Source organism: Telopea speciosissima, chromosome 5, assembly GCF_018873765.1.
Source record: "Telopea speciosissima isolate NSW1024214 ecotype Mountain lineage chromosome 5, Tspe_v1, whole genome shotgun sequence".
In the NCBI taxonomy this organism is placed as follows: Eukaryota; Viridiplantae; Streptophyta; class Magnoliopsida; order Proteales; family Proteaceae; genus Telopea; species Telopea speciosissima.
This window is the reverse complement of record NC_057920.1, coordinates 350,438-375,100: the sequence shown is the minus strand read 5'-3', so window position 1 is coordinate 375,100 and position 24,663 is coordinate 350,438. Positions and strand designations below refer to the sequence as shown.

The window sequence follows — 24,663 nt, the reverse complement described above, 5'->3', positions numbered from 1 at the left end:
AGAATGGGGAGAAATGGAAATCTATCATTCCTTCTTTCACTGATGGGAATGAGAGTCAGAAGAATAGAGAACAGACTACAGTGAAGAACTTGGTTCTTCACTGAACTTCTCCATTTTAGGATCAGCACCTCCAACCAGGAAAACCAATTTTAAAATAACAGCAAAATAATACAAAAAAAAGATAGTAATCGCCCCCCACCCCCAAAAAAAAAAAAACTTTTTTGATAGAACCAGAATTAATTAGATTGCTTCCAAGTAAAGGAACCAATCTGTTCTTCAGCTCATTAGGTTTTCATTCTCACCATCAAATTTATTTTTATACATATATCTCACATTCTGAGGCAGCCAACCAGGTGCACGTGAAAACTCAAATGACTAGACAGCTAACAGCTTCCATTTGATTGCAGCAGAACAAAATGATGATAGATAACAGAGAAGAAATATAGGTAAGGGTCATGATGCTGACAGATCAAACTTGTTACTATTGGCATTCTTGATCAGGTCAAAGATTCTTCATGCTAAGCAACCTCATCGACCCAAAGAAAGAGTAAATTTCTGGGCAGGCCTGAGCAGGAAATTGATTGAGACAAGCAAATATTAGATATCTCTGCTTCTTTCTTCCTCGGATTTGGCAGAAGAGCTCCTGAAAACAGGGTAATATGTATCCAGTTCAAGGTGTTCCAGGATTTGTTGTGTTGCCCATAAATAAGATGAGTGGCCTTCAATGAGTTCTGTAACATCAACCTAGGAAACAGGGAAGGAAAGCCATCATGTGAAAATTATGAATAGGTGACCACATTAATTAACCAGGACAGTAAGAATACATACATTCTCAATCCCAGGTACATTGACAGGTTGAATTCCAGCTAACCCCTTAGTAAGTAGACTGCGCATGGCAAAAGATTCACTTTCAATACAGAAGAAGCATCATGTAGGACTACCATGCCAGCTGATACATGGCATGGTTTACTGTTCAAACAACTCATCTCTATAATTCCAAGTTTAGCAAACGAGAATATTGTATTACAAAGCAAAGATGCAATTAGCTAAATACATTAGCATACCCTCTTTTATTCATTAAGATTATCAAATCAGTGATTTTAGAGTTTATGTTTCAGTCAAGATGCACCAATAATTATATGGATCATATCAACAGCACATTCACAGGTTTGAAAGCTATAATCTCATCGCACAATTTTCTAAGAAAATTAAGATTTTTGCTGGGACTTAATCTGTGCAAAATGCGTCCAATATTGTTAGTCATGCATACCTTGCACGAAATGCAATTCCAAGTATCCAATCATTTGTTGAATAAGCATTAATAAATCTGCCAGCCACCATCTGCAAACCAACATTGGTCTTAAAGGCATTATAGAAAGAGTAAGCATATGCAATGATGACAGCGTTGATTGAGAAACCAGTCAAGGGAGACAATGGAAAGTCTCCAAGTACCTTTCTAGCAGTTTCCCAATTTTCATTTTGAATTGGTATTGGTGCTCCAAGAAGAACAACCTTTTCTACAATTCCAACTGCCAAAACAGAAGAGTGCATTAGCATAATTCAACCAAGTCAACATAGGAAGAAAATAGAAAACTAAAAACAAGATGGTACAAATTACCATTATCTTTATTCTCGGCCAAGCACTGAAGACATTTGAAAACTACTCGCGCCCCCAGCGAGAAACCTATGAGTGTCACTGGTCTGAAAGTTCCATAGAAAGCAAGGGAGATTATTTGGTTAATTTGTTCAAATTAACGAGGTGTTCAATGCAACAAAACAAGATTAGTTCATTCCTAACACTAAAGCAACTAGTTTACCTGTTCCCTTGCAATCCCTTGACTAACACTTCAGCAAGCATCTTTCCTGCTTTGTCTGATCTGGAGAATAGCAAAGAAGAAATAAAAAAGAAACCCATCAACAGAAACCCTTTTGTCCAAAAGGAATCAACCAAGGGTTGTTGCCAGATATTAATGTCAGAAGTGTTTGCTGCCAGAGGAATATCAATTGGAAGGGAAGGATGAAAATAAGTTCCCCCCATCCAGTACAGCATTCGTCTAGAGATTCAGGGAGTAAAACCACCACATAGCAAGTTCCAGGTGACAAGAGAAACCTGTCAACTGCAATCGTCCATTTGCTATCTATAAACTCAGTTGCTGCAAGTAATGTTGCCGGCCACGCCAATGCAACTAGAAGCGTGCTTAGTACAGTCATCATGGCACCTTGTTTCATCATATGCAATGCAAGTTCTGTTGTTCAAGGCAAAAATATCAATATCATGTATTATAGTGAATATCAATATTAAATAACTAGTGCCAAATATGAGGTCCAAGACAATTACTTTCAGTTAACCAATCCTGGATTGCAGTGCTTACAGCAATCAAATTCTTGGACTCCCATTGTAGCGCATACCTATAGATTTGTTACATTGTCAGAAACATTATATATATATATATATATAGGCATGCTGGTTTAAGTATTTTCTGTGAGGCTACACAATGCAAGTCATGATCATGTGAATAGAGAATGGATCATGTAAAAATTTGATCAAATGATATGAGCCATATATAACTTCCATAAGGACCTGTAACTTAAATATGCCACGTACTAGCAAGAGAAAAAGTTGATAATTGATGTAAGAAACAAGTACTACTTTGTATACGATATATGACTAACACATCTGTTATGTAAAGCCCTCATAATAACTCAAACTAGAAAAAAAAATTGTAAGAACAAAAGAGATTAGGTCAAACGAAATTGCAGGAAATCAGAATAGCGTAATGAGATTTCTCAACCATATGCTGACTGATAATAGATTAAAACTGAAAAGTAGTACCTGATGCTGTTAATTGACTCTTAAGTACAGTTATCTATGGCACACATCTGGATTATAGCCATCAACATCTAATGACAGCTTAGAAGGAGGTGGAGATTTAAGGATGTTTCTGATGTGTCTTGTGACAAATGCCTCATAGATCACATCTCAGGCCATACCACATCTGATTTGAAATACTTCAACTGGCACTACAAAATTATTCTACATCACTACTGTCTTATTTCTTGGGATAAGAGGAATACTTTCAGAAATGATCTTCATCAAGTATTTTGACAAAATTCATCATGTCCACCAGAAATGGATCTCAACATCTATGCTAACAGTCATCCATGTCAATTTTGCCTCTCCAGTTAGACCACTTCAAACTCAAGAATCCAAATAAAGCTTTTCTGATGCGGAACCCGGGTCACAAAACCCTATTTGGGTTCACTTATGGGCCCACCCAAGTGTGCAATAGCAAAAGTAGGAAGAAAATGGCAATTCTGTAAACATAACAAAGATTGCAAAGGGGGAGTGGCAAACTTCTATAAAACAGAATCTTAAAGAGGTTATTGGGTGACTCAATAAGAAAGGACACAATGGAGATTAGTATTTATTATATAGGGACAAATTTGGAAGGTTTCTAAAATATGGACAAGCTAGGATAAAGGAAGGAGAGGGTATCTTTGGAAATTAAAGTTAGAAAAGAAGGATATTAAAAAGCAAATAAAAGAATAGCTTTATTCATCCCCACGATTCTAACGGAACCGTGAACAGTAGCCACGGTAGCCCAGTTTCAAAAGGAGAAAAATCTTCTTCATCACTCCACCTTCGGACTAAAGATTCTAGGGTTATGGTCATAACCCTTAGGCCTTACAAAAGCATCCGAAAATTGACTCAAAGGTCAAACCATATGTGAGCAATATCGTCTTAAAGACAAATTTGGCGTAGAAGTTCAGGCCAGTTCTGAGTTCTGTTGATATCTCTCAGCAGAGATATCTTTTGGGTCTGGATTCCCAAGTTTCAGCTCTCCCTAGGGTAGTAATCCAAACCCCGAAATTTCAAGCCCAATCGATTTCTATCAAGGAGTTCAAAGCAGTTTTGTTTTACCATAAGATAGGTCGTCAGTTGCAGGAATACGAACAGACAGAGTAATAATACGGTATAAGAGGAAGAAATCAAGAAAGAAAAGAAGAAGGGAGGAGGAAGAATAGGACAGAGTACTTGATACATGAGAGAGAAGCCAGAGGAGAGATTAGACCTGCGCACAGCCGCACACAGCTCTGGGCAGCACCCGGTAAACACTTCCATTCAATTTTCATTAAAAAATCCAACTGGGAATCGTTGCTTACAAGCTGTTATATAGAAGCAAACAAAGAAATCCTAATCCAATCCTAAAACTTAAATAGAATTTGGCTCTAACTTAGACTCAAAACTGAAACAAACTCTAACTCCTACATGCTATTAACGACTAACAAAATAAAGATAAAAGAAAAACAAATTACATTATTATTTCTAAGTAACCATAATTAACCCAACGTCAATCTGCATCACTTTCCCATAACCTTGCAGATAGGAGGTCTCATTTCACTGGAGACATAAATATATTAACAAAAAACACCCCCTAAGTGTGCTACTTGCAACAAACCAGTGATGATGAAGCAATATGCTCCAAGGGTTCTGATCTGAGTTAAGCTAGAAGATGAAACAGTTTCACAGAGACTAAAATTGGCAGCAAATAAAATGAGGATGGAAAATAAATGTCAGGGCAAGCAAGAACAGGACAATTACATTGACGGAAACACATGATTCCAAGGAATGAGAAGACAGAAACAAAACAGAGACAGTACAGATGCAGTGCATCGAACAATTTTGTTTCTACCTCTCCAACTTGTCATCTAGTCCTTCCCAAGGCTTTACAAAATCATTTTCCTCAAAAACAAATCCAGAGATCATGATGCCAACAGCCAGCCGCTGAAAATGAGAAGTTTTATCAAAAAGAGAGGTCAGAATTCAAAAACCATACAAAGAGAAGGAGCAGTTCTTCAGAATCTAGTTTGATAATCATGGTATTTAGATAAAACAGGAAGTGAAATCACAAAAAAACTAACCCCTTGCTGATGATTTTCTCCAACAACCTTGAATTCAAATTCATCAACGTTACCAATCCTCCGAGCCATTTTACTCCCAGTAAGTCCAGCTCCGGCAGCTAAACCGCAAGAAGTCAGAATGAGTGAAGAGATGGAAATGCGAAATGCATATTATCAACTACCTAAAAAGACAGTTCCATTGGTTATAAATGTCTTATCAGCCAGTCAGATACGCATATCTGACCATTATACCTTATTACCTTTACTAAAGGTTCACTCACATGAAGATCATTGATGCCACATGATGCCATCAGCCTTACTGCTTTTCATCTAACCTTTCAACCACAATCAATTCAACAATAAAATGTAATTGTTTATCCATGAAAATTGAGGTCACTGACTGTTCAGTCTTCACCAAGCTTGTTTCTCTCAAAGACTAAAACTATGGAAGAGTCTTCAATATATACACAAGGTCATTACTCATTACATATGGTCCTTCCAGACATTTGGCCAGTCTCCGCGAAGAGAAAAAGATGTACAAATGAAGGTTGTAAATTGGATATATAGAATCATCTGAAAATGAAAAGCTTGGCTGCTGTCAATCCAAGAGATGTCCTCATATTTATATTCCGCATATTGATGATCACATGACCTAACATTGGTAATAGCTGCACTTCTAGTATCCCCATTTATCACCCCTGGCTCCTAATTATCCAAGTTTCTGCGGCAAAAAAAGTTGGAGCAAATCCAAAGCTACTGCCTTTAAAAGTCTAGAAAGATCGTAATATTTTCCAGTCTTGCACAACGGCAAGAGGTCTGCATTCCAAAGTGGAGAAGGATTTGGAGAAATGTTGATCTTATCGGCCATTTTGATGCTGACTGGGCTGGTGCTGATTGCTGAAGGTGATAAGAGGTCTACTACTGGACATGTACTTTTCTTGGTGAAAATCTTATTGCTTGGAGTAAAAAGCAGACCGCAGTAGTAAGGTCTAGTACCAAGGCCGAGTATAGAGCTATGGCTCATATTGCTGCTGAGTTGATGTGGCTAAAGTCTCTTCTTTCAGGAGCTTGGGTTTCCTACTATCAAATCTATCAGTTTGTTTTGTGATAACCAGACAGTCATTTCTATTGCTAGCAACCAGTGTTTCATAAGCGCACTATACACATCGAGGTTGACTGCCATTTTGTACGAGATGGTGTGATGAAGAAGTTGATTGCTATGCCTTTTGTTGGATCTGGGAATCAGCTTGGTGATATGTTCATCAAGGTGTTGTTTCGCCCAACTTTCCTTTCCTTACTGGTTGTTCCAAGCTAGGTATGGGTGATGCCTACGCTCCAGTTTTAGGGGGAGTGTTAAGGTTTTAGTTATACATGCTGATGTTTAGTACATGTGGTGACACTTTACTATACTTGATGATGTATAGTATTTTTGGTGAGTTTCAGGAGTGTAGTTAAGTTGTACGATGGGAGAGTCTTATATGGGGTTAAGTTGTATTCTGTTACAACTCTGATAAGTCATTATCTATTTAATGAATACTGCCCTGCTCTCAGTTACACATATACAGTACCGTGAGTTAGGGTTTCTTCCCTAATCACTTCTCTCTTCTTCTTCGAAGAAACTGGGGATCTACTTCTGTAAACTGATCAGATATGTCTGTTCCTCCATATCTCCTCTTTAGCCCTTGTATGGTGTAAAGGGCCTCCCATTTCATTCATACATATCTTTCTTAATCTGTCAAAGAACAAAAATTTTTATTTACATATGCATAGTAATGATGTTAATATCAATATTCTTTAAAGGTCTGAGGCTGCTTCACCCCATCCCTCCACTACACACTTTGGGAGGGAAAACCAAAATAAAATCTATCCAAAAAAAAATACAGTGAGTACTAATAGTAGGTTGCAGGACATCTGTTAGACCACTTGACCCAATTTACCATCCCACTGTTATCCTTCTCAACAAGACAAGTTAAAATGAATTTGAACGAATAACAAACAATCAACACCAAAGTTGATTCCTTTATCTTTCTACGGGATAATTAAGGATCCATTGCAAGAAAGGAACAATACGATGTTTCAGGCACAAACATTCATAACCAAAATCAAGATCATTTTCTAACCATTTGCAGGATTATATGGAAAGAAAGGAATAGAGGTGTGTATTAGTGGGAAAAAAAAGAGAAGCATCTCAGGGCTATGCATCAACATAGGTCAATAGTTGGCTGATTGGCAGCCGCAGCTAAAGAATTTGAGGATGTCAACATTAAGGAGCTCAGTGATGGCAGGTGGCTTATGCTGGAAAATTAATTTTTGCCCCATGCAGATACATTTATTATGGGTCTCTTGTATCTTTTGTATAGTCGAGTTAAACTTTGAAGTTCCTTCCAACATCTCTAAAATAAAAAATTTGAGAAACTGGAATTTGACAGGTCAAATTCACATGCAGAAACCTCAGGAAGAAATCAACTGAAATATAAACCATCAATTACCACCAAATGATGCAGCAACAGCAACAGATCCAGCAACAGATCCTGCAGCAGTTGCAGCTGCAGCAAACCCACTTGCTCCAATCACAGGAACAAGAGTACCCAATGTAGGAGCTAAAGCACCAAAACCAGCAGCAATTGCTGGAGCAGCTAGACCTGTTCAAGAATGAAAATGTTGAATTGATGAACAAAAACAATGATAGCATTCACAGCCTGGTTCAAACATGAAAAACATGGGCCAAATTTGGAAAGGAAAAATGAGAACACCTTACCACCAGTGATAGCCAACAAAGTTCCTCCAGTCAACGCAGCTGCACCAATGATACCTCCACGCTTCCATTTGGCCCAACTGCTTTCTGAAGCTTTGGCTTGTTCCTTCTGTGCTTCTCCATCTTTTGCTAAAGCCATTGCAGAGCAAGCAACCATAATCTCCATGGCTTCCTACAGAACAGGAGTTCCCTACTAGTCATGTATTTTATGGCATTAATTCAAAAGAAGGGTCAAATACTAGAGTTCATATGTGAAAGATCCATTATCACTGTACATAACATCTTATACTAGGAGATCATTTTAACGAACCTAAAAATTGTTGACATGGACACTGGGAATGCTTAACTAGATTACAAAATAGAGTCAAGATTGAATTAACATGAGTAAACACTGACAGAATCAACAATTGGGCACTGTCAGATCTGGTTGATGAGATAGATATAAGCGTTTGTGGAAGCCTAAAGCCTAAGGAATCCAAACTCAGCTGTCAAACCTCGATTTTGAGGCCATATGTGGTCACGGTTTTAAGTATCCTATACTACTGTAACCGCCTATCGATATGATACCTAAAAGAATTGTATCAAATGTATCAGGTATAGTATGGTCAATATCTATCGATCCACTCAATACATCTCTTATAAACAGATCATGATCTGTGCCTGCAAAACACTTACCAAGAGCTCTTGTAAGGCATTCTAATTAAAAAAAAAAAATTTTTGACAAAATCAATTTGATTACTTGCTTCTATTGGCAAAAGCGACTCTGGAAGTGTTGACTTCATCATCATTTGGGGATTAAATGGTTTGCAATCAAGAATCGAAACCAGATTTGGGCAAATGGTTATCTGTCAAAACTTTAAAATTTTTGCTCAGTATTGATTTTTAGTGTTTTTCTTGCATTGGATCACTATATTAGTGGAGGAAAAAAACCTGAACGATTGCATCAAACTTTTTTTTTTCTTTACAATGATGTTGCATCTAAACCATAAATCTTCCCCAAACTGAAAATGAAATCTTTTTTCGGTTTTAGTACATGTAAGAAACCTCATCCTTTGTACAAAATCATTTAAATGCACTCGTCTCATCGTGCTTTGTTCTCCTTTTTATTCATGACATATTCTGCATATTACTTATTTATAGTGTTTTATACTTCAAAACTGTATGATGCATGTACCCTAAGCATTTTCATACATTTCTTGACCATTTCCATGTTATTTTTAGCGCATCTTGTGTCTCTCTGATACGATACAATACGTCTCTTAAAATCACCCTTCCGATAGAGTACCCGATACCGATACTTTAAACCTTGTATGTGGTCATATTACTAGGTTGGTGTAAGGGAAAATCACATTTAGCTAGGTCTTCCTCTGTTTTAAGCATTTAGAGTTATTTTAATTAAAAGTGAGTCTACTCTGAAAGGAGAGAAAGAAGGCAAAAGATGGCAAGCATCGAAGCAGGGAGAAAGGATTCGATGTATGCATTAAAAAAGGATTTACTCTGTGTTAGGAGATGGTTCATGGTCTATACATTAAAAAAGGATGTACTCTGTGTTTGGATATGGTTCATCACAGACTTTTTATTTGTTGTTTTTCTCTTTTTGGTGAGAGGGCATTTATCTACTAGTCTAAAGAGGCAATTGTGATAAATCCTAAATTAGCTATTGCCTAGCATTTAAGAGGAAATTTCTAGAGAAAAAAAATAGATGGAGAGAAAAGTTTTCTCTTGAGGTGTACCTGCTCCATAGCAAGATAAATCTAAAAGAAAAGTATTTACATAACAGATGTGTAAGGAGTAAGCAATACACCTTTTTTCCCTGAAGTTGGAATCCATTATCACCTACTGAATAATTGGTCTCTAATACAAACACTTATCTATGGATTTGACATGTTTATTACCATTTACCAATACTACTTATATTGATTTTTGAATGGGTTTTGTATTGAATCATTCGTAATTCTAGGATGTCAGTCTTGTACATTGCATGGATTGTATTTGTATCTGTTAGAAAGCATGTACATTTGTTATTTTGCTGCCAGTAATCCTAAAGGAATAAAGACAAAGGATGAGTCAGAACTCAGAAGGCAGCACTTTGTGCAAAAGAATGCTGACAGTTAGGACCACCTTAAGTCCACTACTCCCAGGACTCTACAAAGTGGAACTTGCACCATGTTTCAGCCCTTTAATCCTAAGGGATGAAGATAATACTTAATTCACTCTTTTTTTTCTTCAGTTTTTCAATACATTAGATGAAAAGGAACACTTCTGCTCCAAACCTTATCATGCTTGGAATACAAAAATCACTTCTACTTATATTAAAAAAAAAAGCTGAACCATTCACTACCACTGAAGAAGACAAATGAAAATAAAAATTGCCCATCAAGAAGCTCCAGAAGACTACTGCAGCTGTATATAAATGTATCTTACAGATAGTAAACAGTACAAGAAGCCAAACCATTTTTGTCCACTTCACATCAAGCCATGTTCCCAGCAACCGTAGGGCCACCCGATGTCGAGCATCATAGCCTTTTCTGACTCGCGAGCGTTTCTTGTCATCTTCAGGTGTATCCGCTACACAAGCAGAAAGAAGCTCATAAAGAACTGCCACTTTCCGCTGGTAACTGAGCAGTAGTCCCTCTTCCTTGGGTTTCTCATTACATATTCTCTCAGGCCCATCTGGTGTTTCCAATTTTCTGGTACATGTGTTAGACAAGTTTTCGGCAGGCATATTTGCTGGTTCAGAACTTAGTTGCTTCTCACCAGTAGAAATTTTCTCACGGCATTCATTTTCGTACTCACGGTTTTTCTCCCTACTAGCCTCAGAAGAAACAGGACTGCTTTCAATGCTCATCATCATAGCATCAACAGCTTTTGTCAAAGCAACTTCTTGATCCATACTTTCTGAAGAATCTCCATCACTTTCTTCAGAGAGTAGCCTCAAGAACTGTCACAAAATGAAAATAATAATTGTTTACGAAAATGGCAAGCCTTCTGGAAGAAGAACATTAAAATAGAGACACCAAGCTTACAGATATACCAAACAACTTTAGGAAAAAGATTCAGAATCACAAATGATTAAAAGTTTCCAGCGCCTTCCTCCCAACAACCCAACGTTCCCACAGGGTACATTTCCATATTTCATTTTTTGAAAACCTCATACGACTCGCAGCAGTAAGAAGACCAAGCTAAAATCATCCAAGCTTCCATAAGCCAACATTGATGTCTGGGAATGCCAAATGTACAGTACATACAAAAATGGTAAAGAACTTCATGGGAGATCATGGTGTTCCGGGGTCAACTGTTTCCTTAATCACTAGGTGCAGACCAAAAAATAGTGTCAGAAAACTGGACCTTTTTCTTTGGGCTTAGAGAAGAGGAAACAGCAAAAAAGATGGTATATGAACAGATAAAAACTTTTTAGTTATCAAAGATAGAACACTTCTGATAATAATTCATGGTAAGGTTTACAAATTATCCTTGCAATAGAAAGATCACATGTATCTGCCAACGTTAATACATGTCGTTTTTTGGTACTGAATACTGAAATGTGTATAAGGAAGCCTGATCTCTTCTTTGAAGACACCTAATACATCTTCCATGACATGTACACAAACTCATGAATCTAAATCACTACATGATGGACCACTACTCAGACGGGTCATAACCCAGAAAATACTGTCAGACCTCGATCAAAGCCATAAGATTGAGAATACAAAAGGTAGACAGATTAAGAAAACATTGGCATCAAATACACAGGGTTTTCCAAATAGGTATGTATAGTTATCACGTTATGATCATCCAAAGAGAGGCTTAAAAATAAACTATCAATATTAATGAAGTAGTTGTCAAGTTTGAAACGAGAAGACACTGAATCTACCAATATGTCAATCTGAAAACATCCAATGGATGAAACTATTCTGAATAACTAGATGAAAAATTGAAGAGCTAATACAAAATCTCTCCTTTTTAATTTAGTATTTGAGATTCCAAACTTCTAAGATACATCAAAGTCAACATATGCTTAATGAAGCATGACCCAAGCATCATTGCAATCATATTATGCCATTCTGTTTAATATTTGACATTGAAATTAGATCTAACTCCCATGAAATACCTTCTAGTACGATCCATTTCCCAGGGATGAAGGTCCTCAATTCCAGATTATGAGAAAACAGTGTCTCGGACTTACCGAGTTCAAGTGCCATTGAGAAAATATTATAAAGAAGACCATTATTTGTTTAATTATTTATATAATCCAAAGAAACGAATAGCAATGAAGAACAACACGTACAGCTCCAACATGATGACTGACGTGAGAGGATGCAGTTGTTTCCTCGAGTCCAGACCAGGCTTGAGAATCTATCTCCAGGAATCTGTCCAGGATATAACATATACAAAGAGAATCAGCCGAAATGCACACAATATTGGAAGCCCAATCGTCAAATAAACCTAACCTAAAACATAGAGCAAAACCCAGCTTCCTAGATTATAAGCATCCATCCCCAGCCAAAATGAAAATGCTTCGGAATCCAAAAAATGTAAATCCACAGTCTCACTAACCAGTCGAATACAAAAATTTTAATTTCTCCTCCCAAAGTTCATGAACTTACATTCCCCGAATAACCAGACAAAGCCTCATGGTTGCAAACGAAAAAAGAAACCACAGCTAAATATATGAAATCAAAAGGCAATGAAAAAGCAAACAAAGCCAAACCTAGAGTGAAAAATGAAATGGAGAAAATTGAAACCTGAATACAGGCCGAAGAAGACCGGAGTGATCGTGGACCCAGAGGTCAGGATCCTCCGAAATCGAATCGCTACTACTACTGCAGCTGCTCCCGCGTTCATCAGTTGGCTCCTCGTCCTCATGAAGAATAGAGCCCAAAGGGCGAGTTTGGTGAATCTGAGCCTGATAAAGGGCGAGACCAAGCAGTGCTCCCGCTGCGTATCTCTGTGTTGGCGTCAGTATGGACTTCCCCATTAAATGAAATTTTACAAGAAGCTACTACATAAAATTTGCTTCGAATCCTCCAATGCGCTGATTCGAACGAAATGAAATTTCTTCAGACAAACAACTAAATTCTCAACCGCGCTGCCTCAAAGAAACACCGATTTTCTTGTATTTGATTTGGTTTCATTTGGTTTGCAGTTTGATTCGTTTCTTAGATATATTTGACATTTCAACGCTGAGATTTACAACTAAGAGACCGTTTCAATAAACCGGTAATTGGACCTAAAGTCGAAGGTATGGACTATGGACTGGGTTTCAATGAAACCAGCGCAGAATTTTTTTCTATATCTGTTACTCCAAGTCTACAAGTGACAATTTACCTTTGAAAAACACATGTTTTCTATATGAGAGTGTACGGTAGGGGTGTAAGTTTGGTCTTGTCGGCCCGAGCCCGCCTTGAGGCCGAATAGGGTCTGGGTTGGATTTTCCAACCCTAAGGACGGGTTAGGGTTGAAAGTTTCAGGCTCGGGGTCAGGGTCAAACTGGGCCAGGGTTGAGGCCGACCCTATGTTAGGTTATGCTTTGTAATTTATTAATTATATTTTACAATTTTTGTTTAGTATCTAATTATCTATTGGTTTATCAAAAAAAAAATTTAATTATCTATTGAACAAAAATACTTGAAATTTTAAGATTGAACTATGTTTTTTAATCGAAAGAAAAGTATAATAGTCAATTGAATAGGAAACAAACCAATACCTAATCACATGAGACTGATCAATCAGGGCCAACCATGCCCTAGCAAAAATCAAGATCAATCAGCTGGGCTAGGTTGAGACATCTCAGCCCGACCTAGGGCCAGGTTGGGCTTGGGTTGAGCTAAAAGGACTCAGGGTTGGGCTAGGATTTTGAAAAACCCAGCCCAACCCAGCCTTGTTTCACCCCTAGTGTACGGTACCTTGTGCCAAGTCACATGGGGCAAAATGACCGCCCCACCCTCTAAAAAAATTAAAAAGGCAACAGAAATCTATTTCATCGTGTGGCTCATGTGCCTAAACACAGGAGTGCATGAAAGTACCACCCTACCCTCTATGAAATAAACAATAACAACTATGTTAATGCCCCTATGTGCACTCTCATTGGCCCCAACACTGGTGGTGCAGACGTTACACGACCAGATAATAATCTCTTTCACATAAATTAAGAGGAAAAAAATTCTAAAGGAGGTCATGCTTGAGTCTTTCCTACGCCAAGAATGAACATCATAAACAAGTTCAATTGCATTGTTTGCAATGATAATCAGAAAAGAATATAATAAGTACTTTAAGGCAAATATTTATTTATTTTTAATAAAAATTTATTTTATAAATACAAATTACAAAATAAAATAAATAAAAAATCTCAATATAATGTAATATGTATAAACTACTTTACACAAAGAAGGAATTTTTAAACAATCCACTCTCATTGAGCTCTGTGAGCAAATGATATGATTGTTCCAACCATTGGGTAGAGAGGACATGTTTTAAATTAGCAATGCATCAAGTTTTGCAGGCTAAGTCCTCCCATGTATTGCAGCACACTTACAATACTTTGACAACTGTTGTGCTCTCTTCTATGGTTTTAGATTTCTCATAATTGTATTTTTCCATTCACTAAAGGGAAGCAGTTTTATGTCCGAGAGTATGGCCTACGCCACCACTCCCGTGTGTTTATCTCTCCCCTTCTCAAAATAAGGGGGCAGAGATATCTTTTCATATGGGGAAGAGAGAGATAGACTCATAAGAGTGCAGGTGTAGACCACACTCACGTACAGAGTTCTTTTTCCCTTAACTACAGCTTAGACAAATAAGCAGGGGATTTCAAGTCTTACCAAAAAAAAGGCATGGGACTACAAGGTCAGTTATTGAGCCAGGTAACAAGTATAATACGATTGCCACCTATGGAGAACTCCACTTCCATTGTATGACTAGATCCTTTTTGTCGATCCTGCCCATATATTCTTCCTTGCCTTGTCCAATCTAAAAAATGACAAACGAAACAAAAAATTATATATATATATAAAATAAGGGAAAAGGCTCCTTAAGCCTACTGCCTATTCACATGAATTATTATATTTATTTTATTAATAAAATAATAATTATTAAAATAATCAAATTGAAAAGGTCTAGAGTACCTTGCTTGCTCAGAAAACCTTCTCCCTTATAGATTATTATAATTATTGTATTAAGGGGAAGGTATTGGTACACGGTAGATTCCATGCATCCATGCATTCAATAGGAGGTGGGGGGGTTTATGGTCATTTTAGATAGACATAAAATGTCCATCTGGCGGTACTTCATACAGGCCGTATACATGCACAATCATGTATCAAAACTTCTACTTTGTATTAATAAAATAATAATAATAATTAAAATAATCAATTTGAAAAGATATAGAGTACCTTGCTTGCACACAAACCCTTCTCCCATAAGATAAAATATGGGCAAGGGATTGTTGGTCATTACAATTAAAACAAGCGAGTCACTTTTAAGGGCATTTTGGACACAACGTCATAAGATTGAAGGAATTTTGGACATTCAAAAATAAGAAGCGGTAATAATGATTTCAACGGCGAGCAAAGTTTAGCCATAAAATTTATGACAATTCTTTGAGCAAGCGGAATAGAGGAGAACACCAATAAAGTGTGACAAAATGGTTTAGTACATAGGAAGGTAGTGAAGTCATTTCACTTGAGAAGAGATAAAGAAAGAAGATGCTAGCATACCCTCCCTCAACGGCTTAAAAAAACCTTTTTCACTAAATTTATTTATAATATAAATTGGAAAAGAGAAAGCTACTTTGTCACGTGAATCTTGCACCCAGATACACGAGCATGCAAAATAACCATTGAGCCCCCGTGACAAAAAATCTCATCTAGGTAGATGCCTGCACTCGCACTCTCATTGGCCACATGGCTACACAACCAAGCAGTGATCACTTCCCTAATTAATTTTTCAGAAAAAAAAAACTATTCTACATCGAAACAAACAGGCCCTAAAAATACTTTTGACACTCTTCCCGCTGCTAAAATTGCCGGAGTGGAGAAATGTGAAGATGGTATATTTTTGTCAACTACACGAAAGTTACAGTCCATGGCAAAAGCATTAGAAGTAGATCAGGTCAAAAGGAGAGGAAGGAAACAGGAAAACTAAGATTGAATTGACTCTACAAAATTGGGGAAGCTCCAGCGCAATGGTCGGCTGCCATCCAGTGGATTTGGTGCAAGTGCAGGGAGGTAGAGTGATCGACTCCTCTCCCAATCGGTGGCAGCCAGTAGGATAACCTACTTTTTCTTCTCCATACTCCTCTCCCCCCCTCCCCCCGCCCCTATGGGCGCCCAATCCCCATCCAGACCAACACTGTGGTGGGTCCACCTTGGCACAAAAAAAATGACTACAAAGCACTAATGTATCATTATACTTGCATTCTGAATCATAAAAGTGCACGAGGCTGTATCATGTGGAGATAATCAAATTCTGCTGCTTTCTTGCAATGCCCACTCTCATGAAATTTGCACACTTTCTGTACCTTTGGAGGCGGCCTAGAAGACCCTCCGGCCGAATGACGACTGCCTGTTCCATGACCTACCAGCACCAGCACCACGCCCAGAATCAACACCTTGACAGACCCCGTCCCCCTGGCAAGAAAACCTCTCCCCATTGTGCATGCCTGAGTTTCCCTCTTCCTTCCATAATTGTACCCTGTGGCGTCTCAGATGGTTTGGGCATGGAAGAAGAATTAAAGTGGGAGTCCCATCCCCCAAGCGAGGGCTTTACAGAAATATGGCGGTGCTCACTCCAATCAGATGTACTCTTGAGAGGTTCAGGAACAGCAGCAGGAGAATGTTGTGACACATTTACTCCTGGGCTTTGAGTTGGTCCCCAGCCAAAATTTGCAGGACGACTAGGAACTGAAACCTGCCCCCCCAATCCAGCCTGAACTAATTGGCTTCGGAGTAGGAGTTGGGAGGTTGGATGAATCATTTCTTCTGCCATGGTCAGAAGCCCAGCCATCTCTAGCAAATTTAGGTGCCTCAGCTGAATATGCGGTAGACCAGCTCTTACTATTTTCCGGTTCGGATCTACCACTTTCCAGAGATGATTGGACTGAAGAACCCCAATTACCAGAACGCTTCTCATGGCCATATCCACTGCTAGATTGAATCTCATTGGATCTATTTGCATTCCAAGTTCCGTGATTCTGACCAGAACTCCATCCATCTCCCCCTTGACCATCTCTTCCTTGCTGTAAAGGCGTTCTGGATGATGGATTTGAACTGTGCACTTGGGGCTGACCAGACCAAGCACTGTTTGCCTTTGATGAGTCCCAGCCTCGTGAAGAATTCCCATCCTGTACTTCTTTGGGATTGACAGCTTCCATTGCTTGTGCAGTCCAACCAGTTGACCGAGAGGCCCACCCATCATTTTTTGCATATCCAGCATTACCATTACTGTTAACACGGCTGCCTGAATCCTTCCAACTTGGGTTCCCGCTTCCATCACTCTGTGTTTTTTCTGTCCATGGTGAGCTTTTGTTTCCTCTCCAGTTATTTTCTCTATTATCAGATGTGATTATTGCCTTTTGAGACTGAGAAAAGCTGTTGTCCCTCCGGGGTGGCTCCAAATAGAACTTCCCATTCAATGCATCAGCCAAAAGGATTGAGTCATCTGGCCTCTCAGTTGTTCTCCATATTCTCAGATCAGCAGGGAAGTACCCAGTTGTGCTCCATTTACGCAGTTGAACCATAGAAAATGGTCCTTGGATTTTCGCAGATGGGTCCCGGTAAAGCCACATGTTTTCTGTATCACTGATATTAGATGACTGCACTGAAGGTGATGGTGTACTCATTGTTGCAAGCCCAGATGATGACCCAGAAATCAAAGTGGCTTGGCTAGTCCAAGCACTTGTGTCAGAACCAGTTGTGGCCACCTGGATTTTTGATTTTTCCCAAGTTGGTTGGTGTAAATCTCCTCTTTCCAAGGAGCCTTTTCCAGAAACAATTTTACTTGGTTCCCAGCTGGCAGAAATATTCTTCCTTGCTCCACTCCAGGAATTATCATTTGAAGTTGAACCTCCTTTTCCTGGAGAGATTGGTTCCCTTCCCTTCCAACCAAATCCAACGTCTCTTGGTCTCGAATAGTTGTCTGCATGTTTCACAAACATCATAACAGAAATTTTGAAGGAATACATTTTCAAAATCTAATGCGTCCATAGGAAACAACAAAGGCAAGAACCACAAAGATAAGAAGGTGACCTCTTTTATTATCATCAGGTTCTCCTCCGTCTTCATCAGATTCATGGCTAGGATCCATGTAAGGATCAGCATGTATTTCAGGAATTTCCCGTAGCCTACGGGAGCGCTCTTCCGGTGTGTTAAGGAGCTGCAACTTCTCTACACATTCTCTAAGCGTAAAACATGGTCAAGGATCCCTCAACATTCATTTTAAGAGTTCTTACAGCTGAGTTTACAAATAACAGGAAACACAGAGTACAATTAAACTAGTTAGCAACCATCTAAATGGCACATTATGGTACAGCAAACGACAGACACCTTTGCTTGTTACTTTGTCTTATTTGCTTTCTTTGATTCTCCTTAATACAATCTTGTAGTTCTATGAAGCTAACAAGTTCAAAAGGGATTTCATCATACTAATAAAAAGAATACCTCAACCATAACTGTGTGCAATCACCTTCACGTTTTGGGCAGTAGGACTTCCACAGTTCAAGATCAAATAGAGCACATAAGTCGGCCCCCCATTACACAATTAATAACCTTCAGTTTGCAAGAAAATAGATGTGTAGCATGTCGCAGGCTCACCGCATGATTGACCTTCATGTTTTGTTTCCCAATTGGAGTTAGCAATAAGAACCCAGTGGCCTATAGCTGATACAGTATCTAGGAAGTCTTTATTCTTTTAATAGCCACACAGTTAATACAGATGACCATGCACCTGTTCTCAACCAGACCAGAAGGAATTGATTTCAAACAATTGCCCCCAAAAGAAATAATAACAGATACAGCTAGGAAATGATACTTATACAACTGGAATATGAGTGTCAGAATGAGCAGTGCATTGATCTGAATAGGACATGGCGATCACCTAGGTGAATTTGTTTGATGTTGCCTCATCATGTCACTACATATAACATACAATATGTTTGCTTTCAGTAGACAAGCTCCCTGCCTCCCTCCCTCACTACATTCTTTTCTCTCTCTCTCTCTCTCTCTCTCTCTCTCTCTCTCTTGTGGGGGGGGGGTTCTAAGTATCTAGTGTGGGACACAAGTTTCTGTTTCCAAAACATTTGGGCAAAGCCAGAGAAAATTAGAAAAACAAATACGAACCCCTTAATGATGCATTGCACTAGCAAACCTGTCAGGATTTCAACGACCCTCAACAATCTGCAGCAGAAGCACCTACAATCTTTATCCATATTTTAAAAGAAAAGGGTGTATTCTCACAGCTCCCTACTCATGAATCGAAGCATAGAAACTGATGAAGTCTCCATATAATCCCCTCAAAAGGCAAGTAAATTAATTTCTAACCCCTTGTAGGATTGTAGCCCAGTGTAGGAGGGTAATTAATAGTACAACCCAGGGTTCCAAAATACCCTAATTTGGTAGCTATAGGTCCACAAAAGCAAATAAAACTCAAAATGATGAGATCAGTGACAATTTTGTATATATACAGAACAGTTCAGTACCTCTTTTGGACTGGTAACAGTATCAGGGAAGTAGAAGCAAATACTTTAAGGGGAAAATGAAACTGGAATTTTTAAATTAAGATTGGGACAGTACAGAAATAACTTTTGACAAGAGGAGCAGAACTGCAATTTCAGTATAAACTAAACTTTTCTAGAACTTAAGAATAGCCTGGGGTAGAACAGAAAGAAACCCAGAAACTATGGGTTTTTTAAAAATTAATTATCAGAAGCAGGGGCAAAATATAAGGAATTCAGAAAGAGGAGGAGTTTTGAGTAATTGTCCTTAGTTGCAAATTAAGAAGTTGGTCATCCCCAACCTCTCAACCAACTGAACCAGCGGCAATATCCCTAGAGTTCAGGTGAGAGAACTCACTCGACACAATACCTATCAACTCAAAAATTTAGGATTATGTTGCTAACCCACTAATCTCTAAACCCAACCGAAAATTCACCAAACCAACAACTAAAAATTAATTTAAAAAATTATGAAACAAGACTTGGAAGAAAACGTGAGACCAGATCTGAGTTTTGATTTGAAACTCTCTAGCCCAGCAGACTTTCAGATTGGAACTCTGCAGATTGGGTCGCCCATAGGTAGCGATCCAACAGACCAATCCACGTCTAAATTCTCTCTTAACTTTTCCTTTGTTCCTTCTGATTGTTCCCAACTCTTCATCCTTCTTTTCCTGTTCTTCTTGTTTGTTTTGCTTTTTTCTTAATTATCGATATTTTATTAGATGAGAGCTTGAAATCCACAAAAGAGGACTCGATCTCTTGTGTGATCCCACAAACCAACCCTTGGCTCCAGCAGGCACAAAGCACGGTATATCAAACTCAAATTCAATAAAATCTGTTTTCTATGGGAACATTGGTTACATGTATGTAGCTGCTAACACCAACTCTAAAGCAAAGTTAGATTTTGAATCTAGCTCAAAATCCATGCTCTATGATAATAAAACAAAAACTATAAATTGAAGAAAAAAAAAAATAAAATGGTAAATTCCCTAGCTATTCCTGCTGAACCAAAAGCAAGGTTTGGAACTGGCTCTTCTTGGTCTGGATCTCCAGACTGGGTCAAGCTAGTCCAGCCATGGAAATGCATCAGTAATGTAAAACGATATAGGGACCTCCCTCTCCTAGTGAGCAGACACGAGTAAAATCAATCAGATATGAGCCATTTTCTGTAATGCTTCCTATGCCAGAAGGCCCTGGGTTACCAAGTTGGGTTCAGAAAAGAGCACAGGAAGGGGACTCAATCGAGGATTGTTGTTAGCTACAGCTGCCAAATTCATAATAATATTCTTCACCAAAATTCCTTAAAAGTTTACCTTTGAAACTCATTGTGAGAGAGAGATTGGACAGGATTTGCCAATCTCTTCCTGAGTTTTTTTTATTTTTGTCTCATTTTGACACATTTGCATCATCATGAGATATTTCCCAACCACCCAAGAGACTAGAACAATACCAAGGACAATAATTGAAACACCATCACAGCTTTTGAGGGGAAACAACCTGATCCAGTGTAGGTGCCAGGAGTCCTCAAAGGTTTAGCAATCAGCCAGAAAATGTCTGACCTAACTGATCATCAGAGTATGCAAAATTCTTCCACATCATATGGGTTCTCTGACGACATTTTATAGAAAGACGTCATAAAAATGTCAGATGTCAAAAAGAAAGAAAAGGAAAAAAAATGCGCCATTGAATTCAACAAAGGATATTCCTTTCTACGCCCCTTTTCGCTGGCCCGATCACGAAGATGACTAAGCCGCAATATCTCAGTTTCCACCCACTACATCAGAATAAAAGTGTCACAAAAAGCATATGCATGTGAGCCTCAAATTTTAAAACCACAAATTCTTACAAAATAAAAATAACAGGGAAGATTAATGCATTACACAATGATCTAAACTATGACAGAATATTTATACCAGGATTTCTTTCACAAATAATACAAGATGTCATGCATATGCTGCAATGACAAAGATTAGATAAACTAACTCACATCATTAACTCTCACTGTTTGGAGGGCCATGGCCTTCTCCTGAATCTCACCCTACAAGCAAGCACAATTTTTTTCAGGATAATATAAGGGTATGCATACTTGTGCAGAAATAGGGAAGTCAATTTAAGTACACTGCATTACCACTATCATTCGTTTAATAAATCCACATTTTATGCTCTGGCGTAAACGCTTGCATTCATCCTGAAAACACAGAATTTACACATCAAAACATAAGACAAATGGAAATGTAGGATAAACAGGCACAGACTTGAATATTTGATGAAATGAAGTTCGCAGTAGCTGCAACTGAGTAACTCACTTGACATATGAAACTAAAAGGACAATGAGATGACAATCAAAACCCAATAGAAAATAAGGATTTTTTTTCTGTTAATGGAATAAAGTTCTAATTTGATTGTGAGACTGCTGCTCATGATAGGGCCGTATCCCCATACAAGTCATGGAATGAAGTTGTTGTTCAGTTGAGGCTCTGCCAATGTTGTGGTAGACCGTTTCACTACGATGGCTCATTTTATTCCTTGTCGCAAGACACTTGATGCTTCTAATATGGCAAAGCTGTTCTTCAGAGAAATAGTGTATTCATGGGCTGCCAAGCACTATTGCTTCGGACAAGGATGTGAAGTTCATGAGTTACTCCTGGAAGACTTTGTGGTTGAAGACCAACACCAAGCTGCTATTTTCTACTGCTTTCCACCCACAGACTAATGGGCAAACGAAGGTAGTAAACAGGAGTCTAGGGAACTTATTGAGGTGTTTGGTCAAAGACTATGAGAAGACATGGCCATCCATTCTTGATATTGCTGAGTTCGCCTACAACAGCTCTATGAAAAGGACAACAGGATGTACCCCTTTTGAGATTTTACTTAGAGTTCAGCAAAGGCATCCCATTGATCTTGTTCCTTTACCCCCTTAAGCAAGGGTCAATGTTGAAGCCGATGAGTTTTTGCGCCACATCACAGAGGTGCACGCTGATGTTCAACGGCGAATTGCTTTCAGCAATGATGTTTACAAGGCAAGTGTTGATCGTCATCGACGTTATGTGGAATTTAAGCCTGGAGACATGGTCATGGTTAGAGCTAACCCTGAGAGACACTAGTCGGGTGTCAATAGCAAGCTCCACCCTAAGAAGATGGGTCCATACAAGGTGCTCAAACGTATTGGGCCCAATGCTTATGTGCTCGAGCTACCTACTGATATGGGCATAAGCAATGTCTTCAATGTGGCTGATTTACATCTCTATGTGGAACATCACTCAGATGATGGTGACTGAACATATGCCGAGGCTGACCCAACTCAAACCACCCACTGAAGACATCATCGAGGAGGTTCTACATGATATGCACAAGACCAGTAGACATGGCAGCAGCTACCATGTTTCCTTGGCAAATGGAAAGGTCACTCACGCCAAGACAACACTTGGATTCATGCGGACGACTTCAAGAAACTCGACCCCGAGTTGTATGACCGTTACATGTCCTTCATCCATTCATCAGAGATGAATGTTTTCAAGTCAGGGAGAGCTGATGCAAAGCTGAAGCACGACATCCGCAAGAAGAAGAAGAACAAAAAGCTGTCCAAGTTGTATTAGTAGTAATAAGTTAGTCGCTTAGTGGTAGTTTCCATACTTGGTTTATTTTTCATGTAATAAATTGAACCAGTCCAAAGCTGGTTGAACCAATGGTTCAATTTAAGTAGTCTTTATTTAATTGTCTTTTTTATTTATGCGTCATATGACCAGCTTAAGTTAGTCACATGACCTGAGTGGTGTTAGAAGTAGAGCTCGGCTAGGGGGGAATTGTCCTCCTCCTAGGCTGGTTAGGAGTAAGGCCTTATAGCCATTTTTAAGCAATGAAAATCACGGAAGAGGGAAACATAACCTCTGAAAAATTCGACTCTCTTGAAGCTGCTCTGCAACTTTGCTTCGCCATTGGAGTTTTAATCTTGTGTCTGATTAAGGCTGGTGGGATTGGTGCTTGATACAATTGACACCTTGCGGTGTGAAGCCCAGGTGGTTCTATTGAAGCTACTTTCAAGTTCTAGTGCAAGATCTGATTTATATTTAAGTTTCTATCTTCAAAAAGCTGCTACCAAGGATTGTCTGCAACAACAGTGAGTTGAAGCATTCCCCATCCCCACAATTCTTCTTCTAATCCTCTCACAGCCCAACCCTAACAATCCCCCTTTCTGGTTTCTGGCATAAATAACTGTCTGTCCTAGTTTCGACTAAGATTTCCTCAAGTTTCAATGGGCATGAGTGTCAAAACTTGCGAAATATGGGTTGTTGCGGTTGAAACAGGTCGAACCAGTGACTATTTTAACTCCACCCACATCTCGTCTCGATTTCGCAAGAAACCGAGATATCTCGGTGGTTTTGACAAGTTTTGAACGAGTTCTCTTTCCATGATGAAAAGTTGTAGCTAATTGAGTAACGACAGGTTACTCCAATCAGGGACAGCAACATACCAATGAAAGAGGACCGGTATCAAGTACAGTCTCAAGTTCATCGACCTCATAGAAGGCACAGGGAAGACAGGGAAAGAAACAGAGAAGACAGAGACTACAGAGAACATCAGAGAACTCCAGAGGCTCGACTCAGCTTTGAAGACCATATGAGATCTTATTTTAATGCTGAGAACAGTGCTCCTCGTCGACACTATGGTGTTCAATTACAAGACAAACTGAACACCCTTCGTCAAGGGAATATGTCTGTGGCTGAGTATATGCAGCAGTTCGATTCAATCTCCTCTCGTACTGGCCTTAGGGAGAATGAAATTCAGGTGTTATCTCGATTTCGATTGGGATTGAGGAATGATATTAACAGGGCTATTGGAGTTGCCGATGTGTTCAATGTCAGGGATTGTTTTGAGAAGGCTCTTAAGGCTGAGGAATTATTGGCATCTACTGGTAAATGGTTTGGTACTCCTGTTGTCGACAACAAGAAAATTTTTCCAGCACCCAAAACTTCTACTATTGGTTCCTTTACTGCTGGTCCTCCACGTCCTACAGTTCCTCCATGGTTTATCACTATTGAATGGCAATCAGTTGGAGGTAAACCAGTGCTGCTCCATACCTTTGCAACTTCATCGCTACTCAGAGGATATCTGGTGTGGTGTTATTCCCATGAGGCTGACTGATGTACTACTTGGAAGACCATGGTTATATGATAATGATGTTATGGTTGGTGGAAGGAAGAACCAATGTGCGTTCCAACACAAAAGGCAGCATACAGTGTTCCATCCTCTTAACCTACCTGCTGAAATGTGCCAACAACAGTCCTTGCGCACAAATCAA

The 24,663-nt window shown here is 38.9% G+C and overlaps 2 protein-coding genes across 5 annotated transcripts in view; both read right to left on the bottom strand.

The window, feature by feature from the left end:
• Positions 1–325: 325 nt before the first annotated feature.
• LOC122661058 (transmembrane and coiled-coil domain-containing protein 4-like) lies at positions 326–12,819 on the bottom strand. The gene is made up of 15 exons (XM_043856373.1): positions 12,403–12,819; positions 11,946–12,027; positions 10,110–10,598; positions 7,661–7,829; positions 7,392–7,544; positions 4,924–5,021; positions 4,695–4,786; positions 2,339–2,409; positions 2,111–2,246; positions 1,818–1,877; positions 1,619–1,701; positions 1,453–1,529; positions 1,271–1,341; positions 829–886; positions 326–744 (listed from the first exon to the last, which is right to left on the bottom strand). The coding sequence occupies exons 1-15, from the start codon at positions 12,633–12,635 to the stop codon at positions 598–600; spliced, it is 2,019 nt and encodes a 672-aa protein (XP_043712308.1). The 5' UTR covers positions 12,636–12,819; the 3' UTR covers positions 326–597.
• Positions 12,820–16,355: 3,536 nt separating this feature from the next.
• The window catches only part of LOC122661057 (zinc finger CCCH domain-containing protein 19-like), a 33,117-nt gene continuing 24,809 nt past the window's right edge, over positions 16,356–24,663 (bottom strand). For all 4 annotated transcript variants that reach the window (XM_043856370.1, XM_043856369.1, XM_043856371.1 and 1 more), the window contains 5 exons: positions 21,493–21,552; positions 21,352–21,402; positions 21,068–21,138; positions 17,902–18,056; positions 16,356–17,791 (listed from right to left, as the gene is read on the bottom strand). In XM_043856370.1, coding sequence (XP_043712305.1) covers positions 16,551–17,791; positions 17,902–18,056; positions 21,068–21,138; positions 21,352–21,402; positions 21,493–21,552 — 1,578 coding nt within the window. In that variant the 3' untranslated portion in view covers positions 16,356–16,550. The remainder of the gene's footprint in view (positions 17,792–17,901; positions 18,057–21,067; positions 21,139–21,351; positions 21,403–21,492; positions 21,553–24,663) is intronic.

Excerpts from the sequence above, each read along its gene's own strand:
- LOC122661058 (XM_043856373.1), bottom strand. The coding sequence starts at position 12,635 with ATGGGGAAGTCCATACTGACGCCAACACAGAGATACGCAGCGGGAGCA. Across the intron at positions 10,599-11,945 it reads TCAGTCATCATGTTGGAGCT|TTCTTGAGGCTACTCTCTGA; the intron begins GTACGTGTTGTT and ends ATTTTGTGACAG. Across the intron at positions 745-828 it reads ATGTACCTGGGATTGAGAAT|GTTGATGTTACAGAACTCAT; the intron begins GTATGTATTCTT and ends CCTGTTTCCTAG.